This window comes from Grampus griseus (genome assembly GCF_964374135.1).
Source record: "Grampus griseus genome assembly, chromosome: 14".
Taxonomy (NCBI): Eukaryota; Metazoa; Chordata; class Mammalia; order Artiodactyla; family Delphinidae; genus Grampus; species Grampus griseus.
The window spans coordinates 19012683-19031231 of record NC_139008.1 but is presented as its reverse complement, the minus strand read 5'-3'; the positions used below and the strand labels follow the sequence as shown (position 1 = coordinate 19031231).

Sequence of the window (18549 nt, the reverse complement as noted above, 5' to 3'; positions counted from 1 at the left end):
TGTCTCATTTCATTATTTCTGATAAATTTTCACAATTTATTACATTGGCTTATTTCCTATTTGGGGACTGTCCCAGGTGCCATTGATGAAAAGTGATCCTTTTCTCCAAAAATCTTAGTGAGGCTTTTGAATATTTAGTAGAGGAAATGGCATTGTTAAAAAAAACAACAACTATGTGTTTTCCTCTAAGAGTTTTATAGTGTCTGGCCTTACATTTAGGTCTTTAATCCATTTTGAGTTTATTTCTGTGTATGGTGTTAGGGAGTGTCCTAATCTCATACTTTTACATGTACCTGTCCAGTTTTCCCAGCACCACTTATTGAAGACACTGTCTTTTCTCCACTATATATTTTTGCCTCCTTTATCAAAGATAAGGTGACCATATGTGCGTGGGTTTCTCTCTGGGCTTTCTATCCTGTTTCATTGATCTATATTTCTGTTTTTGTGCCAGTACCATACTGTCTTGATTACTGTAGCTTTGTAGTATAGAAAAATGGAATACTACACAGCAACCAGAAGAAATTAAGTTTGGACATACAACAAGATAGATGAATCAAAAATAAGTACACTGAGTGAAAGAAGCCAGATAAAAAAGAACACATGCTGTTTAATTCTATTTCTATTTTTTAAATTTTTAATTTTTTGCACAATTTTTAAAGGTCACACTCCATTTACAGTTATTGCAAAATATTTCCTATATTCCCCGTGTTGTACTATACATCCTTGTAACCTATCTCACATCTGATAGTTTGTACCTCCCATTCCCCAACTCTGTATTGCTCCTCTCCCCCCTCCCCACTGGTAACCACTAGTTTGTTCTCTCTATATTTGATTCTATTTCTAGAAAATTCCAACTAATTTATAGTGGCAGAAAACAGATTAGTGATTGCCTGAGAACAGGAATAGGGTCATGAGGAGAATTGGGGGATGATACACATGGTCAGTGTCTTGATTATGGAGCTGGTTTCATGGGCATATACGCATATCAAAGCATCAATGGTATACTTGACCGGTAATTTATTGTCTATAAGTTGTACCTCAATAGAGCTGTTTTAGAAATAATTTAAAAAAACCCAAATGAGTCTCTCAAAAGATATTTCTGTTTTCTTTTTTTAGCTACTTTACCTCTTATAGAGATATTTTTTCTGTAAAAGCATGAGCTCTGGAGTTAGCAAACCAGTTCTGACCCTAATTACCTCTGACCTTTAGTGAGTCACTAGATCTTTGAACTTCAGTTTCCTCATCTGAGAAATGGGAACAACACCCACCTCACAGGACTGTCATGAGGAGCCAGCAGGGTGATGTTCGTTAAATGCTCAGTACAAGCCCTGGGATAGGGCTTGCTGACTGTTAACTTGTATTGTTGTTGACGACAATTCAACTATTGGAGTGAAAAACAGCAGAGTGAAAGCTTTCTGATTTTTAAAAGGCAATTTATAAATTAGCACATTTTTATATTTTATGGGGATAGAATGTTACAGGCGACAACATAGAGATTGAATTCAGTGTTCTCTTCTTAGGTACCATTGGTTCACCTACAGATTTCCTCTTGGTTATATCCAGAAGGTAACTTCCTAAAATAGGTTGGGATTATTTTTAACTTTTTATTGAAGTACAGTGTACACACAGAAAAGTACACACATCGTTATCGGCTTGGTGAATTTTCACACAGTGAACTCACCCTGTGGCCAGCATCCAGATCAAGAAATAGAAAGTGATAGATTCCCGAAGCCTCCATGTGCCCTGTCCGAGTCACGACCTCCCAAAGCACAGTCGGCTTTGCTTATCCTCGAACTTTCTGTTCCACTGTATGCGCTCCTTTGCGTCTGGCTTCTTTCACTTTGTTTGTGAGATTCATCCAGTTGCTAGCCAGTGCACGTGATTTACATTTTCATGATACTTTCTCTCTTACACCCTTTAAAAACATTATCATATCTTTGTTGAGACTTGAAGGATGAGAAAGTTTTTGTCAGAATTAGGGAGCAGTTTGGGTAAAAGAAACAGACTGTCCAAAGGCTTGATGCTGAGTAGAACAATGGGATGTTCAGGATACTGAAAATAGACATTCATTCTGGGGTAGATGTTTTCATAATTATGACCATTCAGATAGTTCTCAGCTTTTTCTACCAATAAACGATAATGAAATCAATGTTCCTGTACATATACTCTTACCAATTGGAGTTTTTATTTCTATAGGATCGATTTTTGAAACATAAGGCTCGCTGGGTCTAGGAGTAGGTGAATTTACATATTTAATAAATATTGCAAGATTGTGTTGCAAAATATTGTAGTAATGCACACTCCCCCCAAAAATGCATGGGTTTGCCTATTTTCTCCCTCTTTGTCGGTACTGGATGTTAATCACGTTTTAAAATTTTCTGTTCTGTTGCTTTCCTTTGAATTTTTTCTGGCTATTATCTTTTCATGTTTGCTGACCTTTTGGATTTCCTCTTCTGTAGAGCAATTTAATTGTAATAAGTATTACTATCCAAATAGTAGAGAAAATGGTAGAACCAGAAAAAAAAAGTCAACAACATGAGAACATTCTGATTATCATATGAAACATGCTCATAGTGAGCAGCTCTTCAGTAAATAGTGGACATTATTACTACCATTTTAACTGTTGTTCCAAACATGCAGATGACGAGCAAATGAACCCTTACTGATGAGACTTAGTGGACTGCTCCTTCAGTCCAATGACTTTTTGGCTGTAATAAGTTCTGACGTAGCCAGCATGTCTGATGTCTGGTTACAGTGACTCCAAAGACATCAGCATTTGATCTGGACACTGCAGGGCAGAAAATAGGGTGCTGGTGGCTTCTACAAGGAAGGAAGGAAGGTGCTCAGGTTCAAACTAAACCTGTGATCTGAGCAGTGAGAAAGGTGAAAACTAGACTCATTTCCAACAACAAACTTGCCCGGAGCTCCAAGTGAGTGATCATACGTTGAAAACAATGGCAGAGCTATTTAGATAGAAATAAAGCCACAGTTTCAGAAGACAGTGAGGGGTTTGAGACAGGCTGGGACCTGGGATCCTTTACTGCAGTGCTTGAACCTGGACAAATGTCTCCTGGAGCAACAAAATACAAAGAAACTATACGGGACTAAAAATAACTGTGAGTATGTGCAGTTGGGGCAAATTATGAACAGCAAGATACAAAAAGACCAAAATCCAACTGCCACTTCTGAGGTGCTGGGGGCAAAAGCAGGGTCCTGAGCGTGATACTGCACACAGCACCACCAAGGGGACGGGCAGACCACCTAAGCTACCCCTCTGGCCCGACCCACCAGTGCGCCCTCACATTCACCCTATTTATGGAACCAGCTCCCGCACCGCCCTCCCCCCTCCCGCCTCAGGGAGCAAGCAAGGGAACCTGTTACTTGTTTTCACTCCCTCCTGCTGCAGCAGGAGTCCCAGTAAAGCCTTGCCTGAATTCCTTGTCTGGCCTCTTATCAATGTCTATTGATTAAAGAGTCCAAGAACCCAGGTCAGTAACAGTTCTGCTTTACGTTTCTGTGACTGTCCACAGCACACAAATCTCAGCATCAGCCTGAATTATCAAGCATCTGCATTACTACAAATAGTGACTTGTTTTAAGAAGAAATTAGTAGACCGAAAGCCCAGTGTCTTTGGTATATTGGGAGGGAGCTTATCAGCCATAAATGTTCTCTGCTGCAAAGGATAGAAAATTCAACCCCCAGTGCCTGAAAGAGAAGGACATGTATTATTTGTTTCAGAGGCTCCCAGACTTTCTTGGTTCATGGTGTTCCTTGGACAAAAGGAATACCTAATAGTTGTATTTATTAGTTAGGTCCAAAAAAACACTTAGTATTTATGGCCTAACTACTTAGTGGCCATTTAAGAAAATCGCGTACATTGAAAGGAAAAATATCTTATTTCTGTTTTATTTCATTCTTAAATAACTATAATTAAGTAACTCAATTTAATTGCATTCTTAATAACTTTCATTTTTAAAAACTACAGTTGCTTACCATGGGATATGTATGCCTTTGGGGCACTGCACAGGTTCTCAGGCCTTGGAGTCAGATTGGACACTGCCACTCTCACTTCCTTTTCCACACTGATTTTCATGCAGCACGTGTTTTTCTTAATTATTATTATTAATATGGCAACACCCATAAAACCAGGTTTGCAAAGATATGATGTAATTGAAAGGAATGTAGGGCCATCTAATAGAAAACTGTGAACTACCTTGAGCTAGTAAATCACACCCTGTCTGACAGATATTGAGCATCAATTTATTTCCCTTGAAAATTTAAAATATCCCACAGCCACTTTATGAATTCACTCTCTCTGGGGTGCTCTCTGGGAAGTGCACGTTTATTTAACAAGAAGTCTGGAGTAGCGGGTCTTGGGGTTGTCTGGGGCCTTGGTGTCATCAAGGATCCACACTTCTGGCAAGTTGCACCTCATGATCTCAAGGTGGCTGCCATGGCACCAACATCACATTTTTCCCACAACAGTGCATCAAAGAACAACCTTGATGAAGCAAAGATAGACGTGTTGAGTCCCCAAAGTAGGACAGGGCAACAGCAATGGGAATGGTCCAGCTAAACATGACAAATGTCTAGTCAGCAAATGTCACAGCCATGGCATTACTGCCAAGGACGTCTGAAATGCTCAGAACTGTGTAATAGGCCTCATTGGTCAGGATGTAGATGAGTGTCATAATTGGCATAGAAATCCCAATGGCCAGGGGCAAATTTCTTTCTGGGTTTTTGATTTCTTCTCTTACAAAATTAAGGGTGTCCCAACTTGAGTACGAGAAAGGGCAGGGTACTCTGCAAGTGCTCAGAATGTCCCTGGCACAATTTAACAAGGCCCATGACAGTGATGGCAATGAGTGCCAGGACCATGACATAAGTGGACATGTCCTGCACATGTGTGCAGCCATCAATATGAGAAAGGAGGATAGAGTGGTTTGCCAGGATAAGATGCAACCTGCTTTTATACTCCATTTGGACCTGGTGGTGGATGGCAGACAGGTGCCGACAGATGCAGAGATGTCTTAAAATGTTTCTGCGCAAACAAAGATAAAAATTAGAGGCTTTGGTCATGTCAACCAGACCTGGGATTGGAAGGCTGAAAAGTTTTCCAGTCAAACAATTTCTTAGGAAGACATCATTTCCCTAGTGTACTGGTTATCCTGGTGGTTTGGGAGATCAGTGCATTGCATGTGGAGACATCAGGCCACACAAAAATCTCACGTTGTGGAAATACATTGTTTTGCTTGAATGACATTCAGATTTTCTCAGGAGAACCACTGGTTTTGGAGCTACTGAGTCCAATCCTGGCTCTCGTGGGGGAGGGGCATGCAGCAAGGACTGACAGCTAGTTGGCCCAGGAGTCAGGGAGGACAAATATCTGGATCTGAGACTTGAGTGAGCAGTAGAAGTTGGCCAAGAGGGCAAAAGAGAACTTCAAGCAGAGGGGATGGCATGGGCAGGGACGGGGTGAGGGTGCAGGGCTTACCTGGCAAATCCTTTATGGTGGTTCATGTGGCAGGAGTTGAGTCCAGGGTAGACCTGTGTGGCTGCTATGGGAGTTGAGTTTGGCATTGACTGCCACAGAAGGTGCTAGAAAGTTTGAAGTCAGGGAAGGATGGGATTAGATTGACAGGCTGGGGAATAACAGCAACCACCATGTGGTGTGGTAGAAATTTTCTGGGCGTTCACAAAATGCCTTTCTTTTTCCTTCTGGTCACACCGCTAGACTGTGTTTCCCAGACTCTTCTGTGGCCAGGTGAAGCCATGTGATTGAGTTCTAATCAGTCAAATATGGAAGGAAGTGGTATTTGCCATTTCTAGGCCTACCCCACAAACCACCCCCTGCACAGTCCTCCACATTCTCCTCCCCCATTGGCTGGCTGGTGCAGATGATCTGAGGACCTAGATGGTGGATCTCCAAGGTGGAAGTAGCCTGGCTCCCTGAGTCACCATGTGATGAAGGGCCTGCTCTGGATTATTCTGTGAACAAGGAATCAATTTTTACTATGTTAAGCCATTGAAATGTTGGGGTTATTTGTTACGCACCTACTCTGACTAATGAGAACCATAATAAGAGCTACTAGTTGTTGGGCACCTGCTCTGAATTGGGCACTGTACTAAGGGCATTGTCTCACTTAATCTATACACCAGTTCTATGGGGATGGGTACCATCATTAGCCCACTTTTACATACAAGGAAACTGAGGCTGAGAGAGAAGCTAGGGGGCACAGGTGGAGAAGCTTGATCCCCAAACCTGGACCCAAGTGCCAAACTGTGCCCTGCTGGTTGCCAGTTTTAAAGGAATGGATTGAAATTGGGTGAGGCATCAGACATAGAGAACAGACTTGTGGTTGCCAAGGGGGTGGGTGGGAAAGGGATGGACTGGGAATTTGGGTTAATGGATGCAAAATATTTTATATAGAATGGATAAACAACTAGGTCCTACTTTTTAGCACAGGGAACTATATTCAATATCCTGTGATAAACCATAATGGAAAAGAATATGAAAAAGAATGTATATATATATATATGTATAACTGAATCACTTTGCTTTACAGCAGAAATTAACACAACATTGTAAATCAAATATACTTCAATTAAAGAAAAAAAAAAGAAATTGGTTGAAGCAAGAAGACCAGATGAGGAGTTGTTGTAGTAATACCAGCTGGGAGTTCCTACCTGTGAAGTGGGAAAATAATAGATTATTGTGAATATTAATTATTGAAGGAATGCATGTGTGGTGTCCAGTGTAGGGTCTGCAGTTGGCAGGTGTATAATGAATATTTAATTATTTTTCAAGAGCCTAAGTAAGAACCGATGAAGGCTTGGGTGAAAACAGGAGAGAAATATTCCAGGAGCAGCACTTGGCAGGACTTGGTCAAAGAATGAGGGAGATGGGGGAGTTGAGGGTTGGACAACCATCTTATGTTGCAGGGAGGAAGGGAATAAGAAACATCTTGTACAATGTGCTGTGGGTGCAGAGGAGGGAGAGAACAGGTCTCAAGATAACCAGCAAGAGAGCAGCCCCAACACCTTCTGAGATATGCAAATGTTCAATAGAGACGCTGCGTTCCAGGGCCTCGAGCTGCAAAGAGCTCTCAGCAAACTGTCAAACCCTTGTCCAGAGGCGTCTACTTCTGTCCCGAAGCAGATGCTTTTCATCTACACGATCTTGAGCAGGTTCTTCAACTTCTTTGTGCCTCATTTTTATCATCTGAAGATGGGGGTAAGAAGTCATAGGACTTATAGGGCTGTTGTGAACATGTGCAGAGCGCTTAGCACAGCGTTAGATGGGTAATGAGTTATCAATAAATGGTGGAAATTTTCATTAAAATTCTCTTATCCCTGACATTACTTCTCTATCTCTACATGCAATGCTCAGATAATAGTTATATGAACATCGAAACAGCATCTTTGTCTGTCTTGATCACTGCTACATTTCCTGCCAGCTCTTAGGACAGTGGCTGGTTCACAGTAGGTGTGTAAATATTTGTTGAATGTATGAGCATCTTTGAATGTATGAGTCAGGAAACCCATCTCTCTTTCCTTCCCTTCCTCCCTTCTTTCCTTCTTTCTTTCCATCCATCCACCCATCTGCCGATCCTTCCATCCATCTCTTCTTCCATCATCCATCCATCCATCCATCCATCCATCCATCCATCCATCCATCCATCCATCATCTTAGAAAGGCTTAACCCACAAGTTTTTTTCTTTCAGTTGTGAGTGTAGTGGCTTTACCCACAGGTTTTTTTTTTCTTTCAATTCAAAATATGTGTAACACAAAATTTACCATTTTAACCATTTAAGTGTATAGTTCAGTGATATTAAGTACATTCATGTTGTTGTGCAACACCTCCAGAACTTTTTCGTCTTCCCCGACTGCAACTGGGTACCCATCACACAATAACTCCTCATTCTCCCCCCCTCCCAGATCAAGGCAGCCACCATGCTACTTTCTGTCTCTATGCATGTGACTACTCTAGGTACCTCACATAAGTGGAATCACACAGTATTTGTCCTTTTGTGACTTAGCCCACAATCACAAAAGCTGTGTGATCCTGGGAAACTTAACCTTCCCGAATTTCCACTTCCTCATCTGTAAAGTGGCTGTAATAATAGTACCTACCTCATGGGGTTGTTGTGAAGTTTAAATGAGATAATACATATAAGGTACTTAGACCAGCACTTAGAAAGTGCTCAGTAAATATTAGTTCACATAAATACATATTCTAAATCAGCAGGCACTGGTATTGTGCTTATCATGTGTCTGACTCTGTCATAAACACTTTATGATCTTAACTTATTTAAGCCACACAACCCGATGTCATTGGTACCACCACTATCATCCATGCTGCACGGGAGAAAAAATAAGGTGCAGAGAGGGTAAGCAACTGCTCAAGGTTACTCAGCTGGTTCACGGAGGAGCTGGGATTGAAATCCAGGCAGCCTGTTTCCAAAGTCTACAGGCTTTACCATTGCCTCTGCAATCTGCAGAGATGGTCATCCGTCTACACCCTCAGTCCTGGATCAGCCTATCATCGTGAGTCTGTGGAGGTGCCGGGGCCTCAGACACAAGGAGGTGTCCTTAGAAGTCCATGGAAAAATCACTGAAGATGAGTTTACCGTTACTTCCCATGTGTGGTCCTGATCTGGCGGGGCCCTCCTCGTGTTCACTCACACACGTGGGTCTCCTCTGGGCCCCGGTGGTGACCAAGGGGGCTGGGGATCAGGGCCCTCCATCTCCTGCTGGGGCAGACCTGGAGCCCTCCCCAGGTGACGCAGCAAAGCTGACGCCTTTTGCCTTTGCTGGCAGAGAGCTCAGCAATCCTTGGTCACCCCCTGCCCTGCCTGGTTAAGGTTAAAAGCAGTGTTTCCTCTCCTGGGCCTCAGGGCCGCCTCCTGCTGGGCTTTATTGCTTTCTTGACACCCTCGGGAGCCTCTGTAGCCCTTTAAAAGGGGCAGAGCCTGTAGTGGGCTGGCAGCCCCGGTCCTGGAGATAAGAGTGTCCTGTCCTGGAGAGCAGGTGCGGGTTTTCCAGCCAGCGCAGGCCAGAGTCCCGTCCTGAGTCACCTCCGCCCTGATGTCTGCAGAGGTGAGTACACTGCTGGCCTCTTCCTCTGCAGCCTGGCCATCCAAGCGGGTGCTGAGAATTAATTCAAGATGGGGGCACTGGGGGGCTTCTTTCTGGGCTCTCCTCCCATCCGTGTCCCCCTCCGTTTCCCCCCCTTCAGGCAGCTGCATCCATTTGTGACCTGGAGTTCGGTGGCGTCAAAGTGAAGGAGCCCAGCGAGGGGGGCAGGTGGCGTGGGTGCTGGTACGAGCGGTTTGTGCAGCCCTGCCTGGTTGAACTGCTGGGCTCTGCCCTGTTCATCTTCATCGGCTGCCTGTCGGTCATTGAGAACGGGACCGACACTGGGCTGCTGCAGCCGGCACTGGCCCATGGGCTGGCCCTGGGCTTGGTCATCGCCACGCTGGGGAGTATCAGGTGGGAACAGCTCTGAGCACTCTGCCTGGTGCCAACCTGGGGAGCCAGGCAGGGAGCAGAGCTGTGGGCAGGACCCCTGGACACATGCCCAGGATCCCAAAAGCAGTATGGGTAAAATGTGGGTTGGGTGAGGGGTCAGGCTGCTTGGGTTTGAATCCTGGCTCTTCAGCCTGTGAGCTCTGTGGCTTTGACTAAGTCACTCCCCAAACCCAAACTTCCCACCTATGAAATGCGAACAGTGGGAGTATTTTCTAAATCTTATTTCTCAAGCCAACACATGAAGGAGAAAGGCCAGGTAACTCGTCCAGAGTCCCGTGGTAGAGCCAGGAGGCAAACCCAAGCTGTCTGTCCTAAACCCAGCATCTCCTAGGGGAGGCACGAGAACGAAACGATGTGAAGAGCTTAGTCTATAGTAAGCGCTCAGTCGCTGTTGGTTGCTGTGTTATTGTTACCTTTAGGACGGGGCGTTTTGCTCCAGCCTAGGGTAAGGCAGAGTTATGCAGAAGAACCTGCCGGGGGGGTGGGGCAGGGAGGCCTGAAGAGTTCCCCTTGCATAGCCCTCCCCTGGACAGGAGCTCCACCGGGAGGGAGGTCGTGGGCTCCCAGGAGAACCAACCACAATGACAAATGTCTTGGATGGAGTGTCTGTCAGGGGCCTCTAGAACCTGGTTGGTCTGTATTTAATCTCACACAGAAAACTGATCTGAGTAAGGAAATTGAAATACTGTTTCCTAGAAAAGCAGAATGGAAAGAGAACTTTAATATTTCTCTCTAAATATCTAAGGGAAGCTGCAGGTGGGATGAAACACACAGAGTCTTCTGTTCGACGACGGGTCTGGGATTGAAGGCAACCCTTGTCACTGCTTAGCTGGGTGACCAGGGCAATTAGCTGAACCTCTCTATGTTCAGTGGAATAAAAGGGGATGGTAATAATAAATGATATTTATTGAGTACTAACTATATGCTAGTACTCTATATGAACATGTATTAATTATCTTTGCAACAGCCTTTATGAAGTAGGGATCACTGAGGCACAGAGAGGTTATATAAGTTGCCCACGGTCATACAGCTCTTCGGTGGCAGAGCTAGGGTTTGAACCCAGGCCAGCTGGCAGGAGAGAACATCGCTTTGTGCTGCAGGAGACTGCCTACCTGAAATGCCAGCCTTTTATTCAGCCATCTGTTTTTTGTCAACAAATATTTATTCGGTACCTACCGTGTGCCCGGCACTGACTCTGAGGTTATTGGAGCGCCCGACACAGCACCTAGCACCAGAGTAGGTGTTCAATAAGTATTTGTTGAGCAAACCATGGATGAGTAAACTAAGAAGGTGTCTTGATTGTTTTACTGTTAATGAGTGTGAAGTGTCCCAGCCTTCTCCTGGTAGAACCACACTCTGAGTGACAGTGTCTCTCCCCGTTTGGGCTGCGGGACCTGGTGGTGAGGCTGATGGCCGAGAGGGTTCTAAGTCTCCCTCCTGCAGGAGGCCGCCCCACCTCCACCTTCACCTCTCTGCTTTGGCAGAGCCCAGGCTAAGTTTGGTCATGGACCTGAATTGAGGCCAAGTAAGCCTGGCTGCCCCTCTCCCTGCCGGTCAAGTCTGAGATCAGCTGGTGCTTCCTGATCCTGCAGGAAGCTCACCCAAGGGCCTGTGCACAGAGCTGCACCTGACAAGTTGGGGCAGCTGGTCCTGAAATGTCAGCATGTTGGACAAAGTCCCTGTGTCCAGAGCCAGGGTCCTCTGTCCAGTCTCAGCTCAATGCCCTGTGCCCATTGGGTGGGCAGGCCCATTGGTGGGCTCTAAACATCTGGGTTGACATGGGGGGGCCTTGGGGTCACTGTCCCTCTTATTGGGTGTGTCCATCCCAGGCACCAGGGGGATTGGTGAGCCAACCTCTCAGGATAGTTCCTTCATCTGAGTGGGACTGGATAGGATGCCAATGGGGGTAGCAGGCACTGGGGGCGCCTGTAGGCTCTGGGGCTTGGACTGGTTGAGCATCTTGTTGAAAAGGAAGGCTCTTGGCCCATACCTTCTGGAAGGACCAGCCAACTTGAACCAGCCCTTTGACCTAGGTTCGACTGGGTCTAATCCCCTTCACATCCCAAACTCCAGATCCCAATCCCAACTTAATCATGAACCTCTAGCCTCGATCCTGATTCCCAGTGCCATTTCCAGGAACCTCTAATCTAAATTTTACAGGCAACACTAGTCACACTTTCAGACCAAAAATAGAAATTTTACTGGTTGAGTTCCACCAATAAAAAATTTTATTGGTTGAGTTCAACCAGTCAGGAGCTGTTGTTCAGGGCCTGGTTTCTTCTAAGGGGAGGCTAGGATACCTGTCTTGGGCTGTGAGTTTGAAGCCTGGGGTCTCATTCTGACCTGTGGCCACGGGTCTGAAGGGCTGGATGCAGCTCTTAGGGGTCTGGAAAGAGCTGAGGGACAGTTTCCCACCGTATTCTTGTCTGGGCCACCGTGGGGTCTGGGTGTAGGACAGGAATGGTGCTGCCCTCCCCTCCCAGGCTCTCCCCCACCACTTGGCACCTCGGGGAAAGTGGGCGTAATTTGGTGCCTGTTTTCTACCTGGGCTGCCCTTGACGGACTCCAGCCCCGCAAGGCCATCTGGGGAGGTGGTGGGGCTGCTGGGGCCCAGTGCCTGGGCCTTGGCCTCACGACTCCTTCTGCTTTTGTGGGTGACAGTGGTGGACACTTCAACCCTGCGGTGTCCCTGGCAGCCATGCTGGTCGGAGGCCTCCACCTGATGATGCTGCTTCCCTACTGGATCTCCCAGCTGTGTGGGGGGCTGATTGGGGCTGCCTTGGCCAAGGTGGGTGATCCCCCAGGGGGCTGCGCTGGGGGCTTTTGCTCTGATGGGGCTGCTGGGGTGGGTGAGGGGCAGGGAATGGGGACTGTCCAATTCTTTTTAAAAAAATTGATTGATTGATTGATTGATTGGCTGCGTTGGGTCTTCATTGTTGCGCATGGGCTTTCTCTAGTTGCGGGGTGAGCAGGGGCTACTCTTCCTTGTGGTGCGCGGGCTTCTCATTGCAGTGGCTTCTCTTGTTGTGGAGCACGGGCTCTAGGCGCGTGGGCTCAGTAGTTGTGGCACGTGGGCTCTAGAGCTCAGGCTCAGTAGTTGTGGCGCATGGGCTTAGTTGCTCCGCGGCATGTGGGCTCTTCCCGGAGCAGGGCTCGAACCCGTGTCCCCTGCATTGGCAGGCGGATTCTTAACCACTGCCCCACCAGGGAAGTCCTGTCCAATTCTTTTCCTGTTGCCTCCCATGGGATTGGGTGGACCTTTCTACCTTGGAGGGGACACTCAAAGGGCCTTTGGTTTCCTCCAAACCCACCCTGTTCTGTCTGTGTCTGGACACAGCCCTCCCTAGACAGACCAGGAAGCAGAATTCAGGACTCAAGGTTTCTGCTCCTGAGTCCATTTCTGGATTTAGACAATTCTATTTTTTTTCATTCATTCATTCATTCACTTCATTCATGCTACAAACATCTCCCTAAGCACTGTCTGAGGGTACAGGATATACAGGGTTATTCTCCTTGAGAAACTCCTGAACTAACTTCTCTGTGTGTTCTCCAGTTTGCCTGCCTTTAAACTGAGTTACTCTACCTTAAATGGGAGTTAATGCTCAAATCACTGGAATCCTCCCATTCCGGTAGGAAGGCTAGCTCTTCCTCTCAAGCCACAGAATTTCTATAGCTCTACACGTAACTCCATGGAAGGACTTCCCTCCTCCCTCTTTGCCTGCCTGACTTCCTTGTTTCCTTTCCTTTCTGCTGTTCTGAAGTCTCAACCAGGGACCCTTCAACTTGGAAGCCTTGCTTGGCTTGTGTTGGGGGTGGGATTGGAGGGAGTGGAGAGGTGGGAAGGGGTGAAGGGGGCACCCTGTTAGCTTGCCTGGGGTTTGGTCTGTGTCTCTAAGCGCTGCCCATTGCAGACTTTGGTCTCGAATTCCATCTTGCTGTCGTCCCTGCCCTGGTCTCCCTGTGCCCCCATTTGAGACCCTGCTCCCCTGTCTGTTTAGAATGGGGACCTTGCTGCTCTGATTCCCAATGGAAAGCAGTGCTGGGACTCTCCCTCAGGCCTGGTCACTTGTAAACTTGTCCAACATGATGGAGACCAGTGTGGGGCAGAAGTGGTCATTCACTGGGTGCCGTCCCGCCTCCCCGAGCACTTGGTAGACTCCTCTCATTTAATCTCCAACTTGACTGGAAGCCTGCATCAGTCCTTAAAGATCACTCCCCACCTGGGCCCAGGGCTATTACCATGACCACGCCTACTTTACAGAGGCGGAAGCAGAGGCACAGAGAAGGCAATAATTTGCCCAAGTTCAAATGAACTGGGGAGCAGCTGAGCCTGGATTTGAGTCCCGGGTCCAGAAGCTTGTCTGCGCTGCAGTCTTCCCTTCCCAGGTGTCGTGATGACCCCAAGGCCGATTTCCTGGGAAGCCAATGGTGCTTAAGCTTCAGGGCTCTTCTCACCCCTTTTAAGGGGCCTTTTAGGGGGCTGGTAATGTGTTTACCTGGGTATATGTGTTTGCAAAGTTTGTAAAAATAAGGTATTTTAGTATTCTTTCTCAAAGAGGTTCATATAAGTTACATACCCTTCAGGCCTACAATACCTGGAGCCACCGCTGGGTTATCCCCATTTACAGAAGAGCAAAATGAGGCTTAGGGAAGTCCAATAGCTCAGGCAAAGCCGCACAGTAGGAACTGGTGGAGCTGGGATGTGGGTCCAGATATGTCTGACTGTACATTGGACAGGACCCTTCCCTGGCTCAAAAGGATGGGGCCCCTCCCGTCAGCTCCCAGCTGTCTCTCCACCCGCAACATGAGGCTGAGCACTGCTCTCTGCAGGCGGTGAGCTCTGAGGAGAGGTTCTGGAACGCGTCTGGGGCAGCCTTCGTGACGGTCCAGGAGCCCAGGCAGGTGACGGGGGCAGTGGTGGCAGAGATCATCCTGACGACACTGCTGGCACTGGCTGTATGCATGGGCACCATAAACGAGAAGACGCAGGGTCCTCTGGCCCCATTCTCCATCGGCTTCTCTGTCACCGTGGACATCCTAGCAGGGTGAGTGCCCCTTGGCTGTGGGACCACAGTGCTCAGCCCTGGGCCGAGGCTCACCCCTGGAGGAGGGCAGGTCTGCTGAGCTTACCTGAGGGTTTCCAATAGAAGCCACACAGGTAATGTACACGGGGGAAGTGGGCTGGCAGGAGGCAGACAACAGGGAATGGTGGGGACTGTGGCATCTAAGGAGGCCACCACCACACACCTCTGATAAGTAATCGCTGTGTGGGAATATGGGCTTGGGGTGACCCTTCTAATTTCATTCTAGGGAAGTCAGAAGACTGGATTTTTATGTGAATTTTCTGCTTTTTGTAGTATCAATAAACCATGTCTGTGGACTGTGTTTATCCTGCCAGCAGGCAGCCAGGTTTTAGCCTCAGACTTACAAAGAGCTTCCACACCCGTTGTCTCATTTATCTAGAGCCTCTCAGTAGACTTGGGAAGGGATTAAGGAGACAAAGGATTATTTCTTCCCTTTTATATATGAGGAAACTGGGGCTCAGAGAGGACACAAGTGACTTATTTAAGGTCATTGGGAAGTGGCAAATTAAATGAGAGATCTGGGACAAGGGCCCCTGCTAAATATAGGGGATGAGGGAGCTCCTTCCTACAGGCCAACTCCTTCCTTTCTTCTTGGACACAGGACCAAGTGTAGCCTTTCTCTGCTCTGCCTCCAGCCCTAAGTCATCCTTTGGGAGGTGGAGTCTGGGGAAATGCATGTGCAGAGCTGTGGCAGTGCTTTGATGCCTCCTAGTGGCTTTTGGTTCACTTATAAGCCTACTGACTCATCCAGTTGGCTTTGGCTGCTGGCCACAGAGTGGGGTCTGTGAGGGGTGAGGCCTGAGTGAGGACCCCAGCTTGAGCGAATGGGGCAAGGGTACAGACACCGGGACTAGAGAGGTGCTCTTGGGGAACAGTCCCTCTTTGGGAGATGCTGGGTCCCTAGCTTGTGGTGCAACAAAGGCCTCAACCAGGTCAGCTAGATCAGAGTTAGCACTTGCACATGAATTATAGGAGAAACATGGGCTCTATGAGATATGTACTTTCATCTCAGCTGAAACACAGAGAGGTTAAACAAAGGTCATAGCTAGAAATAGCTGGGCTGGGTTTTGAATCCAGGTCTGCTTGACCCCAAAGTTCATGTAGCTGAAAACTGCTTCCTTTGCCTTACCACCTCTGGAGGAGGATCCATCTTCCTTCCTGCCGTCACTGAACAGGCACTACTTGCTGCCCATTCTTCTAGAAGGGTGTGTGGGGAGTGGCAGACTGTAGGGAGGACTCTGGGGAGGGGGTCAAGCCTTTCACTTTGGAACCTCCCAGATCGCCATGATATGGTAGCTTAGAGGGGGTTTCTGGGTAGCATGTGACTTAGGCCTACTTGGGGAAATGAACTTGGGTGAGTCGGGGCTCCTTGGCTGAGATTCTGCCGACCATTGTGGCTGGGTGTTTGTAGGGGAGCTGTGTCTGGAGCCTGCATGAATCCTGCCCGTGCCTTTGGACCGGCTGTGGTGGCCAACCATTGGGACTTCCACTGGATCTACTGGCTGGGCCCGCTCCTGGCCAGCCTGCTTGTAGGAGTGCTCATCAGGTAGGAATGTGACACAGGGTCATGGCCCATGTGGTGGGCATGGTGACAGTTCCTAGAACATCCAGGTCTAGAGGGCTAGGGTCTCGCTTGGGTTTGGAGAAGAGAAGAGGAAGCCTTCTTCAGAGGCAAAGATTATGGCTCTGGGACCTTTGGTGGCAAGTGACAGAAATCCATCTGAACAAAGCTTTCATCATAAAGGGGAACTCATTGGCTCACATAATTGAGAAGTTCACAAGTGGCCCTGGCTTTGGTGGGAGCTCAGACAGTGTCTTCAGGGCTTGGTCTTTTTAGGCTCTACTGTCCTCTGGGTAGATTTCATGCTTGGATAGGCTCTCCAGTAGAGGCAAAGATGTCCACCAGGCACTCCAGACTTACATCCTAGCAGGTTAATAGCTGGAAACAGAGGAAACAGAACAACTGCTCTTACAAAGGTCCTGGCTCTGCTGTTCTCTGAGTTGGACTGGTCCAGCTTGGGCCATGTCTACCTCTGAATCGATCTCTGTAGCCATGGGGCCAGGCACTCTTATTGGCTATGTGTGGAGCATGAATCTTATCCTGGAGTTGGGGTGAGGTCAGCCTCATCTGAACAACTGTATGGACTGAAAGTAGGGGAGAAATAGCTCCCCATGGGGGTGTTGTACAACTCAAGGGACCCTGTCCACATAGAACACCATGTTAGTGGTGTCCCCAAGAGCATGCATGTCATGAGATGCCAATCACATAAGACACAATGTGAGCAGTGCTCCCTGGAGCTGGGCAATGGGTAAGAAGGTTGATAGTGTTATCAGAAGGATAATATCCGCTTGACTGCTTCTCCTCCAGCTCTCTTCTTGTGAACCTCAAGAATCCAGAGTGTCCTTCCTTTCTACTCCAGGTTGTGCAGGGATACAAGTAGGTACAGTGCCCGCTGTCTGGACAAGGACAGGCACTGGGCTGAGCTGATCTAGACTGCTTGCATCGCTGCCTGTCTGCAGTCCTGGCTTAGCCTATGGGTTAGTGAAAAGCATCACAAGTAATTCTCTGATGCTTTCAGAATGGTAGAGATGGGGATCTTCAGGAAAAGGGTTAGAGACCCAACAGGAGAGAGTTTCTCCCTCTCCCCAGGGAGATCTGGCTCTTGAGGCTGGAGAGGCTCAGGAAGGCATCTCTCTGGAGAATTCTGGGCCTGGAGGCATTCGATGGAGGGTTGGGTCTCTCCCGGAGATGCAGAGACCTCACTGGGCCACCTTTTTTGTAGGTTCTTCATTGGAGATGGGAAAACCCGCCTAATACTTAAGGGGCGGTGAAGCTGAGATGGTGGAATTCCTGCCGCCCTAGGGGCCCTCAGTGGACCTGTCCTGGACTGCAGACCAGACAGGTCTGCATTTCCTGCCGGGGCAGAGCTCTGAGAAGTGACTGATACGCTTCCCCTGACTTGGGTCTGGCTTTTCAGATGTGCTGGTTCTTTTGAATTCCGTTGTGCTCATCAGAGACCTCAGCCTGGGGAATGTGTTGCCAGCAATGCCCAGAGACAGATAGAAACAAGCACAACAGAAGAGCTTTTCTTGACAGGGAAGGTCCCAGGAGCAGAAGAATGGGTGGAAGAGGTGGCCGTTTATGTGTCTCCGTTCACTTCCCTCATCCCCTTTCTCCTTCTCTTATTCCCCGATTCCTCTGTTATAGAAGGGCCTTCTTTGGTCTGTTCCCTTGCGGCCTGTGCTGTCAATCTAGCTTTGCAATAAATAGTCCAATGTTTCCTTCCGTGTGCCCACTGGCTGGCCTTTCCTTTCAGAAATGGACACCACTGGAGGGGAAGCAAAAGTCTGGGTTGAGCTTTAGCTGTCCAGAGTCTAATTAGCTCGAGCCCGGCTTAGAGTCCAGGGCCAAGGCAGGTACTCAGAGTGCAGACCAACCCAAAGCCCATCTGCCTCTCAGCCAGGGCCAAGGGGGCTCTGTCCGGAGCTCAGAGTCCGTTCTGGAGTCCAGTTTGGACTCTGGTAAGAATCAGTTCCAGATCACAGACCTCAAGACCCTGCTGAAGAGCCCAATGCAGACTCCAGGGCATGGTTTGGTGCCCAAAGCTATCCAGGACATGGACTGACCCACTCATGGCACTCCAGCTGGGGATGTGCGTGGGTATGGGGGTGGACCAGAGCTGCAAGGATTTCCCAAGGAAATATATAATGTGGCATAATACAGGTCTGGAGAGACAGAGGCATTTAGATGGAAGATACGAGTATAGTGAATAACTAAGGATAAAAAAAGAATAAAAAGACACGTTCTGAAGTTCACACCTTAAAAGTAGAGTGTGTATCTTCTCTACAAGAATCTATGGGTAATTTATGGAAGGTGATCATTCTAACACCGCAAAGGGGTGCTAGGGAAAAATAATTCTCAACAACGAACAA

The 18549-nt window shown here is 47.7% G+C and overlaps 1 protein-coding gene across 2 annotated transcripts; it reads left to right on the top strand.

The window, feature by feature from the left end:
- Window positions 1-8997: 8997 nt before the first annotated feature.
- On the top strand, window positions 8998-17872 carry AQP8 (aquaporin 8). 2 transcript variants are annotated; one of them, XR_014297731.1, is made up of 7 exons: window positions 8998-9100; window positions 9240-9493; window positions 12194-12320; window positions 14363-14577; window positions 16028-16162; window positions 17400-17519; window positions 17714-17872. XR_014297731.1 is itself a non-coding variant. In XM_082671362.1 (6 exons), exons 1-6 carry the CDS (start codon window positions 9089-9091, stop codon window positions 17446-17448), a joined length of 792 nt encoding a protein of 263 aa, XP_082527488.1. In that variant the 5' UTR covers window positions 8998-9088; the 3' UTR covers window positions 17449-17872. The 2 variants fall into 2 exon arrangements, 1 of the variants encoding a protein (XP_082527488.1); XM_082671362.1 differs by having other exon boundaries at window positions 17400-17872.
- Window positions 17873-18549: the final 677 nt, after the last annotated feature.